The sequence below is a fragment of the Equus quagga genome, chromosome 1 (assembly GCF_021613505.1).
Source record: "Equus quagga isolate Etosha38 chromosome 1, UCLA_HA_Equagga_1.0, whole genome shotgun sequence".
NCBI classification, from domain to species: domain Eukaryota; kingdom Metazoa; phylum Chordata; class Mammalia; order Perissodactyla; family Equidae; genus Equus; species Equus quagga.
This window is the reverse complement of record NC_060267.1, coordinates 42,009,391-42,035,077: the sequence shown is the minus strand read 5'-3', so window position 1 is coordinate 42,035,077 and position 25,687 is coordinate 42,009,391. Positions and strand designations below refer to the sequence as shown.

Sequence of the window (25,687 nt, the reverse complement as noted above, 5' to 3'; positions counted from 1 at the left end):
AACCTATTCCAAGATGTAAAAGCTAAGGCTCAGAGATATTAAATGACACGGCAAAGGCTGCCCAGCTACTACATGGTAGAGACATTGAAACTTATCTGATTTCAAAGCCTATGTATTTTCCACCCTGCCCACTTTAATAATGTATAGCAAGATCAGTGCTGGGAAGTGTTCTCTGAGTAAAGATTGCGTGGCCACATAAATTCGAAAACTTTGAATACCAAATCCATTTTTAGCTATTCCAAATGTACATAATAAAGCCTCTGAGAAGTCCTGAAAAAAATCAAACTAAATTATTTGTTTAATCCAGCACTTGACTATGGACACTTTTCTTCTTCCCTAATGATTCTTTGGAGAATTCATACTCTACTGAGCTAGACTGAGAGTCAGAAGTGCTGGAAGCTTTACCAGCTAAATATATGTTTATCAATGGGCAAGTTTCATCACCTCTTAGGGCCCAGATTTCCTCATTTATAAAATAAAAATTTGGCTAGATGTTCTTTAAGTATAAATGCTTGATGCCTCTGATTCATTTCTGTATGAACAAAACCAATTATACTGGGTATTCTAAAACTCCGCTCAATTTCCTTCATACACCTCAAATTCATTATGTACAAACACGTTCGTATCCTTTCCACTATCTCGTTCCCCTGTCCTGTATTTCTTTATCTAGTTAAGTGGCATTAACAGTCACTTAGTTGCGTAAGTCAGAAACCTGGTGATGATCCTGGATTCCTTTTCCTTTTTCATCACCACTTCCAATCAGTATAGCTAAGTAAATAAATATGTGGGCTTCAGTGTCGGACTCTATGAATCCGAGTTCTAGTTGTGGGAAAATGGGCAAGTAGCTTGACCTCTCATGTCTCAGTTTCCTTATGTATAGAAGGAAGACAATGATAATTCCAGGCACATAGAGTCATTGTGAAAATCACATGAGATAATTAAATGCACAGTAGAAATTCAATAAATAGTTCCTGCCTATTATTCTGCCTTTGATCCTCTTATGTTCTTCCCTCTTCTCCATCTCCAGCACTGCCACCCTAACCTCAGACCTCATTATCTCTTACCAATATTCACTTATAGATAGTCATCTAACTGGGTGAACACTTGTCTAGTTCCTGCCAATTTATAGTCTATGTTTTTGACTGAGTGTTCTTTTTGAAACAAAAATCTGTTATATTATTCTGCCCTTGAATCTTGTGCTCCAGTCAACCAACTGCTGCAGTCAAAAGTCCAAATGACTTTCAGTTCTCAGAATAAGCTGTATATTTCATACTTTGGTATTTTGCTTGTGCTACTTCCTAACGTTACCTGAAATGCTCCTACTAGTGCCCTTTGTTTGTCTAATAGATATCTGTTCATCTTTAAACATCAAATGTCCACAGCAACATTCTGGTCCCAGATCAATTTCTAGAATCTCACTACTTCTCATGAAGAGATGAAATCTATTTCCCCGCTCCTTAAACTCAGACAGGACTTTCTGTCTCAACAAATAGACTGCACTAGAAGTGATCTGTGTAGCCCCTGAGGCTAGATCATAAAAGGCAATAAGGGTTCTGCCTGGCTTTCTTTTTTGGGATACTTGCCCTTGGAGACCAGCCACCAAGATCCAAAGAAGCAAAGTAGCCCATATAGAGAGACAACATGAAGAGGCCCACACAGAGAGGAACAAAGGTTCCTAGTGGATAGCCAGCATCAACTACTGGCTGAAACTCTCTCCCTCTCTAACTATCAATCTATCTACCTATCTATGTATATGTATATGTATATGTATATGTATATATTTACATATATATACGTATATGTGGAGATATGTATCTCCACAAAAATCTCTGTTTCATGGACCACATATTCTCTACAACCTTGCGGACTTTTGTAGGAAATAAGGATACTGTAGTAAAAGAGAAGTCCTCAATGAGGCAAGGAGAGAGAAAAGTATCCTTTTAGATAGACTTACTCATCAACGTAAAATATCATTTATAATTTAGCATGAATTAGAAGAGAAAGCTGAAAGAGAGAAGCCCTTGGGTTTTTTTCCACCTGCTCATCTAGCCAGTGAACTTCATGGACAGCTATGCATTCAAGCTTCTTTGTAATTTAAGACTTCTCTGGTGTGCTGCATATGGTGATCCGGGCTAGCCTTCTGGGATGTGACTCCTGCTTCAAGAGTAATGATAAAGTTTCTCGCACTCACTGTCGTTGTGGGAAGCAGACTGTTGTTGAAGTGTTATTATTAATGAGAATTACTGCTGGACAGCTTGAACTCGAGGATAATTTATTCTCCGTGAACTTCTAATTGCAGTAAAACGGTTCATTCACTGCCACACTTGTCCATCTTGTTTGTTCCTGTCTTTCAGGCACGGTTGGCTGCAGTGAAACAAGGCAGAACTGCACAAGCTGCACGGGAAACAAAAGTCTGCATTTCTAGAGACACTGTGGAAACTGGGCAGAAAGGTTTAACTCGTGTAAGAGAGGCTTGGGAAAATGGTAAAAAGCATTCTGGCATGCTCGAGGGGGTCATAATCAATTCATATGAATCAAGGCAACCTACTGTGTGCAACACACTATGCCAAAATGAGAAATCAGTGTCCCAGATGGCCTCTCACTGCTCTTGCTTTTGAAGCTCACTCGTCCTCTCCGGCATTTCTGACAGAAGAGCTCTTTCTCTTATTTTAAGATTTAGCATATCCCCTCTACCCTCTTTCTCATTTTCCTTCAAGAAATTGCTTTGGGAAAATTAAAACTGTCCATGATGATGACTCATATGTTTTCTGGTAGTATCTTTGATGTTATGGTGACTTCTCCTTGGTTTTTGCCAAATTTCTGCTTCCCACTGGTTTCATTTTTCTCCATTTTTTATCCTTGGTTGAATTGCTACCCTGCTCTTTGCATAAATGTCATTAAATGTGCTCCTGACTTGCTGCTACCATGGTAATAGACACTTGTCATAGGCTATTGACTCATTACTCCATGTATATGAGGTTTGGTCACTTGTGGTTTAGCAGGCTTAAGAAACAACGTGATTCCCAGCCAGTAAAGGGATTCAAACCTGTCCAAGATGGGTGACAGATTAGGGTTTGGGTGCCATTATTATTTAATACTTAGTAAGGTCTCTGAGTGAGCTAATGACAGGGAACCCCCGGGGAAATGATCTTGGTGGTCAAATAGCATGTATTCTACTGTAGACAACCTTAGTGGGACACATAGCCAGAGACAGAGAAAGAGAAGGTGAGAATGAGAGAGAGAAAAAGAGAGAGACTGAGTCTTGTCATTACTATCCTTGGTCATCTTTGGCAATTTTACACTCACTGAAGAATAGGGCTGGAAGAATCCCAGAGAATGTCGGCGTAGATGCTAAGGAAGTGAAGAACCTAGTTGACCTCATGTTCCATCTTTATCTCATGATGACTGCTTTATTTGAGGAACAGATGGCTTACATTGTAATTTGAGGAGCACTAGAAAAGTGCCCATATAACAATTCTTAGATAGATGTAGAAACTCACTACCACAGAGCCTGAAATTCTGCCCTTAGAATCCTGCCTTTGGGTTAAAGCAGGAATCAGTAATATACACGGAAGGAGAGGGAAGGGGCACAACCCAGGGGTGTTAAGAATCGCTGTTGTTTCAATCTAGCAATTACCGATGGAAGAAGTCATATTATTGTGTGTTGGGACAGAAAAAGACTGAAATCCACTGGCTAAGTCGTGTTCTTCCCTGGAATCACCCTGAGAATATATAAAGATCCATTGTAGACACCAGCTATGCTGAGAGGCAGTTTTATAGAGAGGGCTAGCGCCCAGAATTTGTAATCAGACTCCCTAGGTCCAAATTTTTGCTCTGTCCACACTGCTTGTATAACCTTTGGAAAGTTATTGGCTCCTTTATGCTTCACGTCTCTTATCTGTAAAATGGGGTTAACAATTGTACTTGGCTCATAGGGCTATTGTGATGATTAAGTGAGCTAATATATAAAAAAAATACTTAGAACAGTGTTTTGCACTTAGCAAGTACTGCAAGAGTCTTCACAATTACTAATAATATTCTTTGGGATAGATTTGCTTTTCTCAAATGGTTCTTTTCTAAAGCAGTTTGGAATTGACTGTAGCACATCCAGGGCATTTCGATAAAAGAAGAAGGAAAGGACATTTTTGAGCCTGAGACATCCCCCCAAGCTGGTCAGTCTGGGTGGATCTTTTCAGTGGGTGCTTCTGAAAGCCTGAGGTTCACAAGTGGCCAGTGTAGGGCTCCATAGAGGAAGTGGATTGAGGGGGAAGAGATGGTAGAAAGATGGATGATTTTTGTGAATCACTTTCTCAGGGTCTCTAATCTCGACATAGTCTTTCCTCTCATTCTTGTTCCCTTTTGGATGATGTAGAGAGTGTTTTGCCTAAGTGGTTGGGGATGTCCAGTGTTGGTGACATTATGAGAGCTGTTTGTAGAAGGAGCTGGCACTTTAGAGACACACAGAACAAGGTTCAAGTCCCGTCTGTGCCATTTCTATCTCTGTGACCCTTGACAAATCACTTAATGTCTCAGAGCTGCAATTTCCCATTTACAAAATGGGCTTGCCAAAATGTGCCTACCTCCCAGAGGGGTGGCGCTAATCACATGTGATGATGTGTGTGACAGCAACTTGTAAACTGTAATGGGTGACATAGATATGAGTTGTTATTGTTAGTGGTTCCTTTAATTTCCCTGCTCCATACAGCAGACCTGAATTTTAGCAGCACCTGTGTGCTGTCATCACTTGGCTGTTGATTTTTATTTGAGGGCTTTACCCAGAAGCCTGTGACTGGTAATTGTACACTGGCTTCTCTTGCAGGGGAGGTGGTGTATGCCGTTGCTGGACTGGTTGAAGGTACTGATGCTGAAGCTCTCTTCTCATAAAACAAGGAATCCTGACAATGTTCAGCAGGGGTGGGTCTCTCTCCTTCAATTTGTAAATCACACAATATTAATAGGAAACATTTTGGAATCATGAGCTATTTTTTGATGATATTATTATTCTGAAAGTCGATAAAACACTTTCAGAAACCAAGAGCATTAGAGGTTGGCCAGGGTGGAATGAATGCTATAAATCAAGATTACCTGAAGGGGCTATGAGAGATAAGGGATTAAGTCGAGTAAAGAGATAACAAGGGGAAGTGTCCAAGGAGCTTGGAAAAATTGACCAGCTTCCAGGAGCAGATTTCTGAGTGCTATTAAAAAAACCACTCCAAAGGAAACATTTTCACTAGCAAATTCATATAAGAAGAATGTGGTTTTCTTAATTTTGTATACAGGCTCAGTGTAGTAGACTTTTGGATGTATTGGATTAAAGTGTTACCAAAAAAAGGAAGAGGAAAGAGATGTCACTGTCAGTTGTGGACAGAATCAGATGGGGTCAGACCTGTGCTTTGTGGGTCACAGAAAACATTTTCAAATACCTTGCCTTTCAGGTCTCAATCATGGACGGAAATAGAGCACAAAAGGTGCTTCTTAGGGAAGACTTCATTTTCCCAATCTTTCACAACTGAAAAATGGAGCAAATGAGTGGCTGGGTACAGAGCCTTGGCACCAAGTGACTGGGAGTAAATGGAACACTGCAGGGACACAGAACTTTGCCTGCCACTGAGCATATTACTGGAGAAATACAGTACAGACCCAGCAGGCTTCTGCAAACAACGCATCCCTTTAAGTTAATTGGTGTTATATAGAAGCTGAAATGCTCCGCTTATTTACAAAGCTACAGATTTATGTAAAGCAAAACCAATTACACTTAATGCCTAAACTATTCCAGGTGCTCAATGATAATGTTGCTAGGCACTAGAGAAGAAACTGCTGTGTGAATGCATCCTGTTCCGAATGGAAGCATGTTGTAGCTACTGCAATTTAGCTAATCATGAGTGTCAACCTCAATGTGAGAATTCTAAGCTCTTTTGGTCTTTGTTTTGGGTCAATTTTATAATTCTGTAGATCTCTTTTCATTTCTACGGGTAAGTGAAAGCATAATGAGCACCTTTTTCTATTATGATGTAGAAATTAAGGAGATGAAGGCAAATTTGGGGGAAAAACAACAAAATAAGGCAGACCCTTTTTCTAACGGTGAGAGAGACTGATAGAGTTTCTCACTCGTACTGAGGGGAGCTGTTTAAAGGTTTCTTGATCTTTTGAGTGTTCATTAACCCAAATTGCAAACTTGGCATTTAACCTTTTCCAGCAAAGAAAGTTTCGACGGCATATCGGGGGTAGGCTTCACTGTGTTGTCAGAGAAGAAATACTAAGAAAAGAAGGATTCGAAAAAGTTACAGAGCAAGAATTTATGTCTGTAAGAGCCAGTCTTTCTATTTGTCCTCAAAACAAACAAGCAAATAAACGAAAAATAGTTGGAGTAAGAGAAACACCTGGTGCTTTACAGCTGCTCTTTTGCAATTAAAAATGCATATCATATCTAATCAAGATGAATAAATTTTTTATTCTTCTGATCTAAAATTTTTTAGGTATACACAAGGGAGGTGCTTAATTGCAGAATCATTTGCAATCAGCTGATAAACCTACCCATCCTATCCAGCATGAACTGTCCTGGAAAGCAGTGGTGCTCAACCTTTAGGGAGCATGAGAATGATGGGGTGTGTTCATTAAAACCACTGATTCCTGGACTTATGTTAAGGCAGTCTTTGGCAGGGGCCAGAAAGATTCCCCTAAAGCAGGTGGTCCTCAACCAAACTTTGACAGGAACTGCTACAAAAGTATGAGACGTTAGTTTTATTTGACATTAGTTTATTATTTTTTTGCACGAGTTTCCACATTTCTTTGCTTTTATAGGGAGAATCTCTTTTGGAAGACAATTTTCTGCATGCCTCTGAATTGATAGCATTGGAGACCAAAAGATACCATTTGGGTTAGGGGAGCATCTCCATTTGATTTGATCCCTCACCCTCCTCTTCACACTCACTTAACCTTTCTTAATTTTCTTCTTTCCTTTAATCTCAATAATTCCATCATTTACATTTACTTTATAACTTCTTCAGTATGTGAATATTCTCTCTTTGTTTAGGACCTCTATTTTAGGAACGTTGATTTTCAATTCAGAGAAAATTTCCTTCATCAATTTGTATCTTGATAGTATAATATCAAGATCAAATATAGTAAAATCATATGCAGATTGATCATTTACTCAGACATGGGCAGGATACGATCGCAATGCCTGGCATGTAAGAAGTGCTGGATAAATGTATTGAAAGGAAGAATATTGCATACTGTTATTTTGATTCTAATGGCACATTAAAACTAAAAATTATCATATTTGTTGCTTTTAATGGCTGAACAATTGTAAAAATTGTAAATTTTTTTACTTTATTTAGTAAATTTACTAGTATTTAGTAAAGTACTGTGATGTATAGGAAACTGTCATTTTGTTGTGATAGAGTAATCATTGAGACTTTGAAATTACTTTATTAATTCTAATGCATAATGTTTATGCAAAAGCATAATAGTTCACTAGAGGAGTCATAATTAGTCTTTGCAAATAAAGTACACAGATAATACTCATAAAGCCACTCCCATACATATTAGCTCTTAAACTAAAGCGCGTAAAGTGCTCAGTTGAGGAAAACTTTGCACATAAGACAGGTAGAGTCAAATACAGTTTCATAGGGCTGTCTCCCAAAGATCAATACTTGAAGAAAATTCCTGTGTACTGCCATAAACTTTCAGAGACTTTTCATGGAGGAGAAGTGTTTCTTCAAGATTACTTCCACTGATGTTCTGGGCATTAAAATGATTTAGATTACAATATCTAAAAAAGAAAGAAAGCAAGCTTTTTTTTAGGACCAGATGTAGATGACTGGATAAATCATTTGCTTGCTCCTGAGCTTGTCTATCTTTTATTATGGGCCCATAGATACTGGCACAACAGTGATGATTATTTAAGAGCGCTGCTCACCAGAACACTCTTTACGAAATGACAAAGAGAGTTTTAGTACATATTAAGGCGTCTCATAGGACCTTTAGATGGCGCTCTTACAACCTGTAGTGAGCCTGACAGAAGGACAGACCGGAAAGGCTGAATCCTATCAACTTTACAGATTTCATGGCAGCCAGAACTTATGAAAAGTTTATCAGATGTACTGGGAATTTGTAAACTGGATGCTGAGACTATGTGGAAAACACCACTGTCAAAGAAGAAATCCATGAATATATTTCTGGAATGTGTACCCTCCACCCCTGACCCAAGAAAAACCTTGTTTTCCTGAGTATCTTCTAGGTACCAGGCACCATGCTAGGGCACTACACTGACCCTAACTTATTGAATTCTCACTACAACCCTAGAGGGATGGAATCATCCCCATTTCACAGACAGGGAAACCAAAGTTCTAAGATGTTAAATTACTTGCTTAGGGTTCATGTGAATAGTAGTTGGCAGATCTTGGGTTTGGAACCAGACCTCTCTGACTCTGAATCCTGGTCTGTTCCCTCTATGGCATCTAAAGACAAATTATTTTCTTAAACACTTTTGAGTGAGCTCTGGAAGGGTAGGAATGTCAGACTGGTTTATTCACTGCTGTATTCCTAGTGCCTTGATCAGTGCCTGGTAATAGCAGATGTCCAATATGTATTTGTTGAATGAACAAATGAATATGGGCTACAAGTTTAATTGTACCAAAAATACATAAGTTTCTGGGATCAGACATCTATTTTTGATTCCTGAAGGTTTCCAAAGTTAGTTTTGCCTTCTTTTCCTTCTCTCAATATATTGCTGAAAATAGCTGTAAGAGAAGAATATGCTTGAATAACTAGTCATTTGTCTGAGATTTATATTGCTTTCAATAATTGTCACAGCTTATGCACAAAAATTACTGGTATCATTGACAAAATAAGTGCAATGATATCAGCTTTATAAGGTGCCTTTTACAACACTGGAGGGACAATGGTGTCAAGTTATAAAAACAAATGCCCTTCTGTTCCCTCCCCCCAGAAATATCTGTAGTATGTTTTCATTTTAGCATCCAATGTAGGATTCATATTTATATTATGCACTATAGAGATGTTTGTATAATACTTTTCAGCAAGGAAAAGATGTTTCATCTACCTACTTCCTTCTCCCCCAACCTGGAGAGCCTTGGGTATGACATGTCACCATTGCTCTATTTCAGATTAGATTGAGGAGAACTCTAAGACAGACAGAGGCAGGGGCTGGGGTTATTTGGGTGCAAATGAAAGGTAAGCCTGGCTTGACATTCACGGATAATCTTTAACCATACTCAGGTGACATCCCAGTCATCCTGACAAGACTGGTTTGGTTCTAGGACTTAAACCAGGATTGCATCACACTAATATAAACTTGGTGTGGGAGTGCCCACAGGGCTAATGCACACCTAATTCCATGTGTATATTGGTGAGGATGCTGTTTCATAATTAATACACTGTCCTCAAGATCTTGGGGGCAAGAATAACTTGGGGCTGTTCTTAGCAGATATTTTACCATTATCTGGCTTTGATCAGATATGTCTTTGGGTTTAGTAAAAACTGGACATATATTAAGATCAAACACTATCTGACTCATAAATAATATGTTTCAATAATGCTGTCCCTGGGACACCTGTATTTTCTCCTGTTTCTTTGCATGCTTATTGTTCTTCAGTATTTGACAACAACAGTCAGTACAGAAATATATTGGAATCGTGTACTCTTCACTGCAGACTCTGCTCTTACTGCCTTAGATTCTGTACAATTTCTTGCCTAACACTTCTGCCTTGGCTCATCCAATCCCAGTGGACAATAGATACCAAAGGCAACGTGTGGCTTTGCATGAATGTAGTTGGTTTTAGCTACTTAATCTCTGCCAGGAAGAAATTTTCCAGATTCTTCTTTCTTCTGATATATGACTCCATTCTTTTCCTGTGGAGTGGCTGATCAACAAGTGGGGATAAGTATAGCTACTTTAACTGAAAGGACTGGTTTCTTCTCTACCCACCAGAGTTAAGGGGTTGTCAGAGAGCAGGTAGAGGTCTCCTCTGTGGCACCTAGAAGCAGCACAGTACAGGAGAAAGTGTATGGGCTTTGGAGATAAACAAACTTGAGTTTCAATCCTAGTTGTATGAATTTAGTCAATTTACTTACCTAGATTTTCACTTTAGTTTTCTTATTTATAAAGTAGAGTGATAAGATCTATGTAACAGGAAGGTGGTGGAGATTAAATGAGGTCATTTGTATGTGTCTAAAATGCTGCCTAATATACAGGAGTGCCCAACACATGGACAGTTAATTTCTTTCCTTTCTGCTTTGTTTCATCCTCTCTTTTTTTCCTTTTCTCAAAAAGTATGGAGGAGAAAAGAAAGTGTACAGGAGATGGAGAAGATTTGGTAAGAATCAGGTTTATTTCTAAATAAATCCTATGGTATTACTTAGTCCCTTCTTATCTTTCATTCCTCCTATCTCTGGTGCTTTTATGTTTTTATTCTTGCCTCCTTCTCTGTACCACATTCTACCATCCCTCAACTCACTTACTTAACATTCATAGAGAAAGAATCACACTTAAATATTTTAATTTGAGCATTAGATGTTAGCTCCACATAGACTGGTACTTTGCTTTCTTCAATTCTATTTTTCTAGTGCCTGGAACAATGTTTAGTATGTTGGTTGAATGAATGGATGAATGAAGAAATGAATGAGTACATCCCTGAGCTAATAGACTCTGGTTCCAGTGCTACTTCTATCTGAACTCAGCCCCTAATTATGGTCATTTTGGCCACACTCAGTATGAGTCTAGAAGAAGAATAAAGAGGAGGAAGAAGGGAGCATAGGCAAAGTACGAGGCCGTTATTATTACTATTGCTAATATTTTTTTTTTTTTTTTAAAGATTTTATTTTTTCCTTTTTCTCCCCAAAGCCCCTGGTACATAGTTGTGTATTCTTCGTTGTGGGTTCTAGTTGTGGCATGTGGGACGCCGCCCCAGCGCGGTCCGATGAGCAGCGCCATGTCCGCACCCAGGACCCGAACCAACGAAACACTGGGCCGCCCGCAGCGGAGCGCGCGAACTCAACCACTCGGCCACGGGGCCAGCCCCACTATTGCTAATATTTTTGAGCATTTACTCACCCTCACAACAACTTTATGGCACAGCTACTATTCTTATTGTTTCCAATTTAGAAATGAAGGAACTGAGGCCTAAGCAAGGTTAAACAGCTTGCTAAAACTTGTACAGCTAAGTTATGGAACTGGATTCAATGAGGCTGGCTCTAGAGATTGCCTTTTAAACTACTTCGTGAAAGACAAGAGACAAACCTTATAGTGGGATAAGAAGTAGCAATTCAGAAACAGCATAGGTTTGTGAGAATTGGCAGATGGGCACCACTTGTGTGTTTGGAGGCAATGGATAGAGGGGCAAGAGGCCTTGACTTCAGCTTCATTTTCCTTGCTGACTATATTTTGCTATAGAGCTAAGGACATTCCTGTTGGATCCTTCTGCAAGATTCTCTGATTTTCTTTTCTTTTCTGTTTTTGTTTTTTTTTAAAGCTGTTTGGAGTCCTCAGTACTTTTTTTTTTCTCAAAGATTGGCACCTGAGCTAACAACTGTTGCCAATCTTTTTCTTCTTTTTTTCTGCTTTATCTCCCCAACCCCTCCCTGTACATAGTTGTATATCTTAGTTGCAGGTCCTTCTAGTTGTGGGATGTGGGACGCTGCCTCAACATGGCCTGACTAGTGGTGCCATGTCCGCGCCCAGGATCCAAACCCTGGGCCACCGCAGCAGAGCGTGTAAACTTAACCACTCGGCCACAGAGCCAGCCCCTCTGATTTTCTGATTTGGTTTTCAATCTAAGAACGAGATGGGCATTTTAGAAAAATTATCCACTGTGGAGGGTCAATTTAGTAACATACACTTTGGAGGGTAAGAAATTCAAAAATTCAGGGAACCATTAAGACTTGTGATTTTTGTCATTAATTCTCCCTTGCATGGGATTTAACTGCCTCTCCTATATTAGATCATAAGCTCCATGAGAGCAGGAGCATAGGTGGCACTAAACATTTATTGACTTACTGACTTTGTGTCCTTCTAGTTTACTACAGTACCCATCACACAGTTGATGTTCCAAAAGAGATTTATTACACTAATAAAAGAATGATTTAGGCAATGGAAAAGTGACAATGGATGGGACAAAATATCACTAAGTAGGTGAATGCATGGAGGGAAGTGAGGAAAATGAAGATGTTTAGTTCCTGCTATGTGGCAGACATTGTACTTGGCCCTTTATCAAAATTCATCTCCCTAAAGCTTACAAGAGTTTGGTATTAATGTCTTTATTTTACATGTGTGAAAATAGAGGCTCAGAGAAGTTAGACGATTTGCTCAAAAGCACACAGCCATCCAAGAATACATCAGTGAGAGAGAGAGGTGGGCTGGCGATGGATGGATGGTAGATGATACATATTAAGCCACTGAATGGTCTCAGGTGACTAACTAAATGATTTTGCATAGTTATTGACCTTGAAATGGTCACTGCTGATTTAAAGGCCTGAATGGAATCCAAATCCTAAGCATCATTAGATTTCTAGCTATTTGTTTAATGATATTTGCTTTTAATGATAATGACTCATTCATTCTTATTATCCTTATGGTTATTTCTAATTCTAAAGTGGTACTAGATATTCGGAAAAAATCTTGTTTTAAAACATGTTTTAGAATTGAGTAAAGCACTCTTTTATTATAAGGATCGATGGAAAAAGTGAAGTCTAAATTGAAATTTCTTGCTCTGAATAATCTGTTAAATTTCTCTAATATGCTAATTTGTCCAGTCATGGCATACAGGATTCCCATAGGCTCAGTGGTGGTTCCCAGATCAATATTTCACAGACTCAGAAATTGTTCATCTTACCACACACTTACTTACCTTTGTGAAACACTCCAGAATCCCAGGGCGTTCAACAACGTTAATGATGCCAAGAAGAAGAAGCTTTCTAAATTGCCTTTGTTTAATGTGTTTGGAAACCAATTGCCTGTTTGGAACAAATGTAATTGTTATTCAACTGCAGAATTGTAAGTTTCTGTGAATATTTTATCATTCCACAATTCATAGAGCTTTGTTTGCTTCAACAATATCTACAAAGCAAAAATGCTGACTTGAAACTCATTGTCAAAATTCATTTAATTCTGTAATAAATAGTAAAAGGACAAGCAAAGGACCCCAAATATTTTGAAGGTCAAAAATATTCAATTTTCATCACACAATATAGGTGTCAGAAGAACTGGGCTGTAAAAGTAACCCTGATTATTCTATTAATTTGCAGGAACCACATTTGTCTTATTCGTCCTTGTATTTCTAGTATCTATAACAGTGCCCGGCACATAGGGATTGTTCAGCAAATACACACTGAATGAATGAAAAATATTTGCCATGATCAGGTACTCTGTTGCATATTCTAATTGTGAGGTTAGTGAGATAACATGTGTAGATGCCAGATGTTACATTATTTTGACAACTTAGATAAATCCGATGTTACCTTATTATAATATCATAGACCCTATTGTCCTAATTACTTGTAATCTCTGTTTGCCATGAAGATATTCTTTTGACCTGATCAGTAATTCCTTCAATTTAATACTTCTAAATATGGGGCTGGCCCCGTGGAGTGGTTAAGTTCGCGTGCTCCGCTTCAGTGGCCCAGGGTTTCGCCAGTTTGGATACTAGGAGAGGACATGGCACCTCTTGTCAAGTCATGCTGAGGCAGCGTCCCAAATAGCAGAACTAGAGGTGGTAACAACTAGAGTATACAACTATGTACTAGCGGGCTTTGGGGAGAAGAATTAAAAAAAAAAAAAAAGAAAGAAGATTGGCAACAGTTGTTAGCTCAGGTGCCAATCTTTAAAAAAAAACCAAACTTCTAAATAAGTTATCTCGACTTCCTTACATTGTCAAACTGGCATATATGAAACTATTTAGGATTCAAGGTAATTCCTTTTCCTTTCCTCCTAAGCTTTGAGTTTTGCGCTGGATCTTTGCTAGAGCTCCCTCTTTCCTTCCAGGTCCAAATCTATATCTAAATGTCTATATCTATATCATCTCTATCTCTGTCTCTGCACACACATTCGATTTTCCTTCAGTGGGTTTTGAGATACTATTTAACACATTATATGAAATATTACGTATTATATATCCAACACATTTATATACAATACTTTTAAAACAGCAATGGGATCTTAGTATTAATAAATATATTATAGATATGTAGTATTACAGAATGTTTAAAAGATTGTTTAAAAGGCAAATCTATCTTCCAGAGAGAACTTAAATTCTATGCTGTTCTGAATGGGCAGAATATTTCCAAAAAATGTTATGCATTATGAGAACAGGCACTGATCATCTTTGAATAGTCAAATGCCAACGTTTTTGACATTTTCTTGCCTTTTTTGTAAGAGCAACTCCTACAATAGTCATGAAGAGGGGTGTGGGACCAGACCAATCATTCTATGTGCCAAAAGATTTGGTCTTCAGTGCCATCTTTGGCACATGGGTTGTGGGTTGCTTCCTGAACTAGAAAATGGTTCTTTACCTCTCCCTTGACAGTGCATGCTTTTAAATGGGGTTTGAATTAAGTGTTCTGTTCAAGGTTGGTAGTCAGCAAGTGCATAAGTATGACCTCTGTGATTAATTTTGCCACTTCCCATTTAAAGCTGTTTCTCTTCTGTCATTTAACTTCCCAATGACTATTATTATGAGTCAACTGTAAAAATTAGCTTGTGTCCATTATAGTCTTGGACCTATAAATGAAATCTGGTATTGAGTTTAAAGCTATTTTGTAAGTTCTACTTCCAACTTTATTAATTTGTATTCCATTATAAAAGGAATTTATGGTTTTATTACTATATTGACACGATGCCTTCATCTGTATTTAGGAGCAGTTTCACTGAATATTTCTCTCTACGTCTGTCTATTGGGTGTTGTGTAGTCCTCTTAATGTGTGTGTGTGTGTGTGTGTGTGTTTAGAAACTAAACATTTGATTGTTCTTGAATGGGGGGAGCTGGGGTGGATGTAGAGGTAAGGTGAAATAATATCACACTTATTTTCAGGAAGAACTAAACCATCCTGCTAAGCCTATTCAAACAGTCCTATTTTCTTATTTCCCTTGAATTAATTTCCCAATCATATTTCTGTCCTTTTCATTTCACATCAGCACTTTGCATGTCACGCGATTATATCATTTTATCACCGTGTTTCTCTGGCTAGAGTAAGAGAAGTTTGCACAGGGTATGCGAAGTCTCAGAATTAACATGACATTAATTCTTCTTGGAGCATGAATTTTGGTCCATAATAAGTAATTGAAAAGACTATCTTTATATTATAACAAAGTCAGATGAGGGAGAAGAATATAAATTTTATAAGATCTTTAAAGGTAAAACATAATATTTCTAAGAAATTGTGCAATTACAGCAAATACCAGCCTATCAGGAGACAGACCCCCTGGGCATGCCGGTGTGCTTGCATCTGTCACTGGGAATAGTGTGGTGGGCACAAATGAGAAGAACTGTGACTTGGTATTACGGGCCTGTGGGGTGACAGAAGGATGTTGTATTAGAAAGGTTAGAGAAAGGCAGCGGAAATTTATTAGTAACACAAAACATTTTGTGAGTGGAGTTATTTAAAAAATAAAATGAAAGATTGCCATATCAACTATTCAAATGCTTGATAATGCTCCTATATTTCTTCTTGAGTATCATTTTTAGTGCTCAGCTTTTTCCTAATGCTGCTCTTCATTCTAGCCCATTTTTTGCCTTATTTAGCTATAATTTAACATTCTTCATGTAGTTAATTTTTATGGTGAGCTTCATAGTAAAGAGGACCATCACCTGAATTGATAACTTGGAACAAACATTATCGTCGAGTTGGATAGAGAGATTCTTCATGAAACCTAAAATCTGCTTTATTTATATAGAAATTATCAGTTTCTGTAAACAGATAGCATTGAGTACAAAAAATATAAAAAGATCATGGGCTTCAGAGTCAGAGAGACTTTTGAAGTCATTGTCTCTATTATTTAATAGTTTTGCTGTTGGGCATTTGCCCAACTGGACCACATCAGCCTCGGTTTCTCCTCTCTAAAAGGACAAGACCTCTGTCATTGGGCTATTATGAGAAGTAAAAGAGACAATAGATATCAAGGGTTGGACACAGAGGAGACACTCCATTAATATTAGATTATTGCCTTGCTCTCTCCACTTTAAAGGTAGCTCATACAAAATCATGGAGCCTGAGCTTGATCTTGGGCCCATTTCCTGTCAGACGTCTCTTCATGTTCTGTGTGCTACTTTTTTTCTATCATTATCCCAGGACTGGTTGTAAAATGTTTCATTTAACATTGTCAGTTGACTCAGCTCTTAGGTACTATAACTTTATTTTAGTAGCTTATAAACTTTTATTGTCGTAATTCACATTTGTGCCATTTTTCATCTGACATTTCTTGTAGCTGATTGAAATCAGGAGCATCTTTGCAAAAGGAGACAAAGGGAAGACTTTAGGTCTAGAAAGGGACTAACTAAACTTCTCCAGTTCTTAGCTTGTGTAGACAGGAAGGTTAACCACGTGAGAAAAAACGTACCACATATAGAGTCTGGGGGATCACCAAGTGCCATTTGTTAATGCTCACAGTGAAGCTTGGTTATATACTTCAATAGTGTACCCAGATAACTAGTAACGAGTGTTCGACTATTGAGGTGATAGAACACTCCCAAAATATTTGGCACTGTTCAGAATTCGCCCAAATATCCTTTGCTCAGCTGGATTTATTTGTTCACTTGAAAATCATTTGTTAAGAAATTTTCATGTATCAGGGAATGGCCATTCCAAGTTGCTTAAGAAAAGGAGCTCATTGCTCCAACGCATCTTCATTTACATCTAAAAAAAAAAGAAAGAAAGAAAGAAAGAAAAGAAAAGGAGCTCATAGATTAGTAGGGGAGACATACTAACAGGTAATTACTCTGGAGTATTAGACCTTATAGATATGAAATAAAATGTTTCTATTCATCTTAAATTATCGTGGTCATTTTAGAGACAAGAGGACTCTAGAATTACCTAGACTAGCTCTTGTATTTTACAGATTAAAGACTGAAGGCACAGAGAGGTAAGGTGAAGCATTGCTCAGGAGACCCGTCATCTTCTCACTCTTATAACAACTGTCCTGCTACAGCCCCCGGTTGGTGCTAATGGAAGTACAACTTTTATGACTTTCCTTAACATCTTCTCAATACTTTAAAAATGTCTGGACAGCAGTCTTTGAAATAGCTTACCCCAAATTCCTTCTAAAATACCTAGGACAACATTTCAACCTAAATCCTGCAATTGACATTCAAACTGTTGTGAGATTCTTGGAGTAATTTACCCTAAATTGAAGTCTTTCGAAATTGGATTGGTGACCCACACAGGCTGATATTATAAAGAGCACAGAAGTTGCTAATATGGAAGAGGAATATACTTTATTCCTGTCCCATATTATGCCCTGTATTGTAAGACCCCAAATTTCGTGTGCTGCCTTTACATCTTTGAGCCTTGCAAGGCCCCAAAGGCCTAACCATGTGTTTCCTGCTCTTGTCATATATGCTCCCCACCCAGCGGGAAATTCCCCCACCTGGCTAGTTCCCCTATCAGCCAGACCAGCTGTCCTCTACCCAGTCCTCAACCTGACACTTTTCACATCCCTACCAGTCTTCAAATTGCTCAAACAAGCAATCAGATCCTCCTGCAGGAAGCATGGGTCACCTTACTGTCTTGTTTCTACAAAGCCTGGCCCCCCAAACTCTGCTTGCTCACTCTGTCCCCAAGTGCAACCCCCATGTGGCCCTGCATGGTATGTTCTCCCCCTTGGACTGTGACTATATGTGATTAAGAAACTCCGGTGAGTCTCATCTGTCCAGTGTCAGGTGTCATGTTTTCAGCCACCGTATATATTATTTAGGGTGGAGGATCCCTCCCTCACCAACAGGGTGAATAGAAGGTAATCAGAACATGCCCCCAGCGCAGAAACAAAGGTCAAGTCTAAACAGAACACCAGTAGCTTCTGTTCCTCTACTGCATAATTACCATTTTAGGGCGGTGAAGGATCCCTCCCATACCTGTCTAATCAGCACCCAGCATCAACTAGATTTGCTTCTAAACTGCACTGGGGAGTGCAGCTCCCATAAGCCACCAGACAAGAAGTAATGAGAGCATGACACAGTCGGGGGACCCTGCATCTGGAAGTGTAGTTCTCAGAACTGCATTATAGATGAATGTGAGTTCTCGGGAGCACCCATAGTCATTCATGCTGGAGACTGCAGTTTATAATCACACCATCTGATCAGAGTGTTGCACAACCAAAAAATGGTGTAAAGTTCTCACTTTAGCCCAGAGGTCTGCTTGTTGTAGTTACTTGGGTTTTAATGGGCATACTTTGACAGACTTTAGCAAAAACATGGAAAATGACCAGGGCTGAGGAAATCCGTACACATTCTCAGCTGATAAATGCTGCCTCTCAGCAAATCTCTTCTTTTGAGGATAAATATTAGAAAAAAGGCCAATATGAGGAAGGAAAAGTGACTATAATACATATTATAACTTGCTCACACAAAAAACCCATAAAACAAAATGACAAAGTTTAAAATAATAAAGAGTAATAATAAGAAGATAAAGAAAGAGGAACTCATAAGACAAAGACAAAGACAAAAATGAAATAGTGGAAAATACTAATTTTAGGCAAAGTTGAGTTCAAAGAAAAAACCATGTCAAAGGGACAGTAAGGATCTTTTGATATTGATAAAAAACACAATCCAAATGGTGAAGATATGTCAATGGACATCCCTTAACTAATGAAAACGTAACAAAATCGGTTGGAAACACAGGAATAAAAATAGGTAGATAAATAATTCTTGTGAATGAGTATATCACACTTTGATCAACTTTTGATAGAAGCAAAAAAGAAAATTATGGAGGAAATTAGAATAATGTGATTGATAAGAGTTTAATAAAGATTTCTTGCCACAACTAGAAGGACCCACAACTAAAAAATATACAGCTATGTACTGGGGGGATTTGGGGGAGAAAAGGCAGAAAAAAAAAGAAGATTGGCAACAGTTGGAAAAAAAAAGATTTGAACATAGTTTAATCCCAAGAAAGAATTTACTTTCTAATAGAAGTTTAAATAACATTAACGAACCAAATCTCCTAGAAATTGAAGACACTGCTCCTAAAGAAACAGTTAGTCCAAGAGGAAATGAAAGCCACCATCACAAATTACTTAGAAAATAAAGAAATGAAGAACCCGCATTTACAAATTTAGAGTTACTGATACAACTTCTACTCAGAGGCTCATTTAAAGGCACATATGTTCTCATTTTTAAAGTAAGAATGAAAATAAATGAGCTAAACATTCAACACAAAAAAATTAGAAAACAAAACAAATCTAAGGAAAGTAGGAGAAAGGAAATAGAGAGGAGAGCAGAAAATCAATATACTAAAGTATATTAGATATCATAGTTATAAGAACTGATTTACTGCAGGAAAACGTAGCCAAAAATACAATAAAACTGACAAATCCAACCAAGATACAAAATAAAAGGATCAGAGGAGGTAAAATGGTTAGTTATGAGTATGCTATGTTAGTGTCAGAAATCTTACAGAAATGGAATGCTTATTTAGGAAACCATTAATTGCCAAAATTAAACTAAGAAAAAATGAAAAATCTTAAAGGCAAGAAATAGTGGGGAAAAGTTACAATGAATTATTTTTAAAAGAGACGTTAGGTCCTAAAAGCGCCTTTTAATTTTCATAGAAGAAATGAATCTTTCCTCTAGATCTTCCCAGAGCATAACCAAAGGATCATTAAGTATTGATGCTACCAAGTATTGTTGATCCCATGTATGTACAAATGATTTAATATTGAAAATCTATGAATTAAATATACTATAATGTCAGAAGCAGTAATAAAATCAAAAGGTGATCTCAAGAGCTGCTTAAGAAGCCTTCAATAAAATTTAACCTGATTTGTTTGAATCTTAGAAAGCAAGAAAGAGAAATTTTCTTATGATAAAGAATATCCTTTAAGCTTATCTTTATAAACCTACAAATATGCTTACTAGACAAATAAGAGAGATTCACATTAAGATTGTAAGATAAAACATGATTGTCTTCTGGTATTAACATTGCCCTGGGAGTTCAGTGTCCTGATAAAGAGGCAGAGCATAAGAGTTAAGATGGGAAATAAGGATGAAAAGTTATATTTATCTTTAGCTATTTTGCTGTAAACTTAAAAGGATCAACTAGTATACTCTCATAAATATACTAAGACAGTTTAGGAAGTTGGATGCAAGATGAAGACATAAGCATTAATAATCCCCCTGTATAATAGTGATTATCTGGGTGAGTTGTAATGAGGGAAAATGATTCAGTTCATAACAGCAAGAAGAAAAAGAGTGTAAAATGCCTACAACAACTCCGATAAGGAATGTTCAGGATATATATAAAGGAAAGAAAATCTTACTGGACTGAATTTTTAAGCCTTGAATAAAAGAAAAAGTTATGTTGTAGACTTAGATGGAACACTAAATATTATAAAAGCCTTATTTTTTTCTAAAATTAACTAACACATTTTACTCATTTTAAAATAAAAATAAGACTTGGGGAAAACTGATAAAATGATTTTAACACTTATCTGGAAATATAAACCATAGGAAATATGATTTTAAATGAAGAGTAACCAAAAGGAGAAGTATGGTTAGTAAGACCTGATATGTAATATATATCATAAAATTATAACAGTTAAAAAAGGGTGATACTAGCTAAAATCAAGAGGCAGTTGAAAGGAAATGCAGCTCTGAAATGGTACTAAGATCACTGAAGAACTAAGAATATATTAAAATATAAATCACTAACTGATTAGTTTCATCCCATTTATCCTATGATTGAAGAAGATTTATGGTTTGCCTAACTTTTCACAACGTATATCAAGTTATGTTGTGAAACTTGGTTATTTGAAGCAAATAAGTGTTTACTTAACATAGAAATAAAGTCCACACAGATGAGAAAATTATATTCAAAATATTAAACTACAAAAATTCCAAAATCATAGATAAATGCAATGAAATGAATCCCAATAAAAAAAATTGATAGATTTGATTACATAAATCCGCAAAACTTGCCTAAAACAAATTCATCTATAAAATTAAATGCTGAGTTAAGACTAAGAAAATATTAGCAATAAATATGACTAAATGATAAACTCCCCAAAGTTTAAAGAACATATAAATCAATAAGAAACAAGACAAAATAGACCAAAAGAAAAATGGACAAAGAATAGGATTAAGCACTTCATGAATGAGAAAAAAAAATGTTCATAGCATTAAAAATTTCAATTTCCCATTCCGACAAATACAAATTAAAGTAACAATGGAATATAATTTTTGTCAATCAGATTGTCAGAGATCAAAATGTTATTATGTTCACAGCTGAAATTAATACACTGAGACACATATTATCTTACCTCAATGGTGACATAATTGATGCAGTTTTGTTTTTTTTGGAGAAAGATTAGCCCTGAGCTAACAACTGCTGCCAATCCTCCTCTTTTTGCTGAGGAAGACTGACCCTGAGCTAACTAACATCCGTGCCCATCTTCCTCTACTTTATGTGGGACGTCTGCCACGGCATGGCTTGACAAGTGGTGTGTAGGTCCGCACCCGGGATCTGAACCGGCGAACCCTGGGCCATGGAAGCAGAACGTGTGAACTTAACCACTGCACCACTGGGCTGGCCCTTGATGCAGCCTTTTAGAAAACAATTTGGCTTTACTTCTCAATAGTCTTTAAAATGTTTATCCTCTTTGAAAGTGTAATCCCATTTCCAGAATTCTATTCTAAGGGAAACATAATTGTGTACTTAAAGATTATACAAAAGGATGCTCACCTTAGTAATATTTATAGCATTAAAAAATTGGAAGCAACCTAAACATTCCTTGAGAAGGGAGGGCAAATTAAATTAATTATATATCCATCCAATGAAATATACCATATAATTCTTAAAAGTGAGCTCTTTTTTTTGGTGAGTAATTCAAATGACATGGAAATATGCTCACAATATTTTTAAGGGAAGAAATAAAGGTGGGTCCTTGATATGAATTCGCTTATTGAGCATTCAGCAGGGTTTATTCAGACTCTAACTTTGTTTAAAATATTCATATATAAATTTAATATCTATACACATGAGCACAAATAGGAAAATATTGAAAGAAAATTTACCCAAATAATAATTGTCATCACCCTTTCAGTCTTTTTTCCCCCTCCATTTATAGTTTGGATTAATTTCATCATACACTACTTTTACAACAGAAAAAAAGAAGTTAAGGGCCAACCCCAGTGGCCTAGTGGTCAAGTTCAGCATGCTCTGCTTTGGCAGCTTGGGTTCGGTTCCCTGGCACAGACCTACACCACTGGTCTATCCGTGGCCTTTCTGTGGCAGGGGCTTATGTACAAAATAGAGGAAGATTGGCGATGGATGTTAGCTCAGGGTGAATCTTCCTCAGTAGAAAAAAAACATTTCAAACCACTTCATCAAACACACTTTCAGAGAACTTTGACTTCTAAAAGTCATTTCTGATTTATTATAAAACAACAGAAAGGAGTGGTTATCTGTCACAATCAACTCTTCACCATTGAAATACTAGCCAGCAGCCTCAATAGTGCAACTTGGAAGTTATGTGCTATCTGTAAAGCTGTCCTAAGATATTACTTTGGAAATCATAATATTCCAAGTTGATCTTTAACCCTAAGATTCACTCGCTTCAGTGATATATCACTGTATTCCCCACTGAAATCCCAGATTTACCAAATACCTCAAGTATACAAGATATTATTTTAAATGCTACAGCATATTGCTCTTGATTAGAGGCAGATTTTTGCTATCTCTTGTTGGAGGAAGATGCAATATTTCTCCCTTTCACTAACTGCTGTTTTATTTTAAATGTAATGGAGCTTCAACAATCTTAGGATGTGCCTTTTGGAATCTTTGCAAATGACAGTTGGGCACAGTGAGCAATTATTTCTCTTCAGACTGTTAGATTTTTTTTTTATTAAAGTTACTTTTTGTAATGCTGGTGAACTAGGAAACATCCAAAATTGTTGAGACAAAACTGAAATGTGTTTTAGGCACACCTGTCACTTCGCTATGTGCTTTTTACTTGGGAGCAAAGAAGAATGCAGTTAAAAAGATTTAGCAGTCGTTCTCCAGGGCAGATGTGTTTCTATGCCAGGAGAAATAAGCCCCATGCAGAGAAAAATGCTTTGGAATCAGGAATCCACCATTGCTATATGATTTGGGCAACTTGTATCACTTTTTGAGCTCGTTTTCCTCTTATACATGGTGGGTCTACAAATATCTACCCTCAAAGAATTGTTGTGAAGATTTAATGAAATATCTTTGTGAAATTCATAGAGCAAGGTCTGCATATAACTGACACTTAATAAATGTTAATTTCTTTCCTTCCTCCTTTCAGTAACCTGATTTAAATGCTTCATTTGAGATTCATAGCTCTCCTACCTGAGTTAATTTTTAAAACACATTAATTTTCATGATACCCGAAGGAAATAATACCTAACAACTATATTCTATCTTTGGCTTTTCTATCACTTTTTCGTATTTATCTAATAAGCCCTCAAATTATTATTACCCTCAATTTACAGATGAGGAAACAGGCATAGAGAGGCTGAAGTGTTGGGTTAAGTCATGTAAAGGAGACAGAATAAATATTTTTTGAATGAATGAGTGAACCGAGATTAAGCGCCGGATCTGCACATGCTCAATACTTTGCTCTCATAACGATGTCTGCATCGAGACTTTAATTTGCATTTCCACTTCTTGGGAATTGTGGATAAAAATGAAGTCTGGTTGCTGTTTCCAGGAAGGGACACTGTGTCTTTCAAAACTGTGGAGAAATCACTACGCATTGTTCACCTGAACTGCAGAAAGAATGGGCATGGGTGATATTTGGAATAACAAGCTTTCTTATAAGGGTGAGTTCATTCTCTTGAAGAGCATTGGGAGGTAAAAACCCATCAAGATAGCGTGTTCACATGATGATTTCAAGGAATTATCATGGAAATGAGTTTTAGAAGAGAGATAATGCTTTGTGATAATAGCCCGATAATGCCATTAGCTATGAACTGTAATTGTAACAGCATTAGTCAAATGAATATATCTGATATTAATTTGAGTGTCAAGTATTTCTATAAGGTTCTTCTTGTTAATTAAACATCAACCTTGGTATTATTAATTAAGTATCTAGCCAGTGCTTGCACATAGTAGGAACCCGATAGGTATTTGTGGACTGGATTGATAAATCAGTCTCTAAGTGGAGCTATTTAAAATAGTACAACATTGAATTTAAATAATATCATGGGTATAGCAGGAACTGATTTCTGCCCAATATCTGCTTGTTTGTACAGTCTGTTCTCTCATTTGCACTTCAGTTAGCTAATGGTGCAGGCTTGTTAACTTCATAATTTGAGAAGAAAGCTTTTCTCATTTTTTTTTTTTTTTGCATATTTGGAAGGAAATAGCCTATAAGATTTACCTCAAATTATTTCAATTCAAGCGTAAAATTTGTGCCTTTCTCCCTGTGTCTTGTGGTCTTTAGAGTATTTTAAAATCTACCAGACAGCTTCGTGCCTGCATTGAGCCCCTGAATGTCAGTGGGCAAAATCACGTGTAGGTAGTTTGGTGTCACTCTTCATGATCACCAGCATCAGCTGGGCCTTCAGCACTGCCAGCAATCTTAACGTTTCTAAATCATCTTGTCTTGCCCTTGCAATAATGAGTTCATATGTCCCTGCTCTTCCTACTCCTCTTTCTCATCCTAATCCCCTTTTGCTCTCATGAATGGTAAAGGGGAGCAGAATATGTCATCCCAAAATGTGTCACTTTTGCATGTGGATTATTTTGGATGGAAGGCAATAAAGACCTAACAGACTCAAGAAAAACTTTTACGTCTCTCTTAACTGCCTAAAAGAATTCAGATAGGGGGCCTGGCCCAGAAAGAGAGCTATTGGCAGAAATAGCATTTGATCTGAAAGACTTACCTTCATGGCAGGGCAAACGTCTCAGGACCAGACATCTGCTCTTCTTATCTTCCTGTGAAGTGCCCTCCCCACTTTGAAGCCCCTATTCCATTCCTTAGCTCAGGATGGCATATGAGCCTCGATTGCCTAACTGCCTTTAGATCTCATATTTTTATGGGGCTCCTGTACATATGAAATTAAATTTGTTTTTCTCCTGTTAATGTGTTTTATATCAGTTTAATGAGATCAGTCAAAGGACTTAGAAGGATAGAAGGAAAATTTTTATTCCACAACAATGGCTTGCAGCATACTTCGTAAAGAAAATTGGGAGCCTTGAAAGTGAGGGTCCAGCATCTTTCCGATAGCAGACTACACATCTGCTTGTACCTCCACCCTGCTTCTTCTTTCTCTCTTCTGTTCCACTGCAGGAAAGAAGTATTCACCCTCCAATAAGAAGTCAATCTCCTTTCTTTCTCTTGCATTTTTTAACTTCTCCATCTATACCGGAAATTTTCATCAAGTAAATACTGTCAAGTATCTCTCAAAATAAAATAGTATCTTGAATCCACATGTAAACTACCCAAAGAAAATACAGAACTCACAGTTAAATTTGAATTTCAGAATTACAAAGAATT

At 37.3% G+C, this 25,687-nt stretch overlaps 1 protein-coding gene across 1 annotated transcript in view; it reads right to left on the bottom strand.

Annotated features, from left to right (window-relative positions):
- Positions 1-7,626: 7,626 nt before the first annotated feature.
- The window catches only part of SLC15A5 (solute carrier family 15 member 5), an 86,235-nt gene continuing 68,174 nt past the window's right edge, over positions 7,627-25,687 (bottom strand). The window contains 2 exon segments of the mRNA XM_046664695.1: positions 7,627-7,774; positions 12,870-12,975. Of these exon segments, the coding sequence (XP_046520651.1) occupies positions 7,627-7,774; positions 12,870-12,975 (254 nt within the window).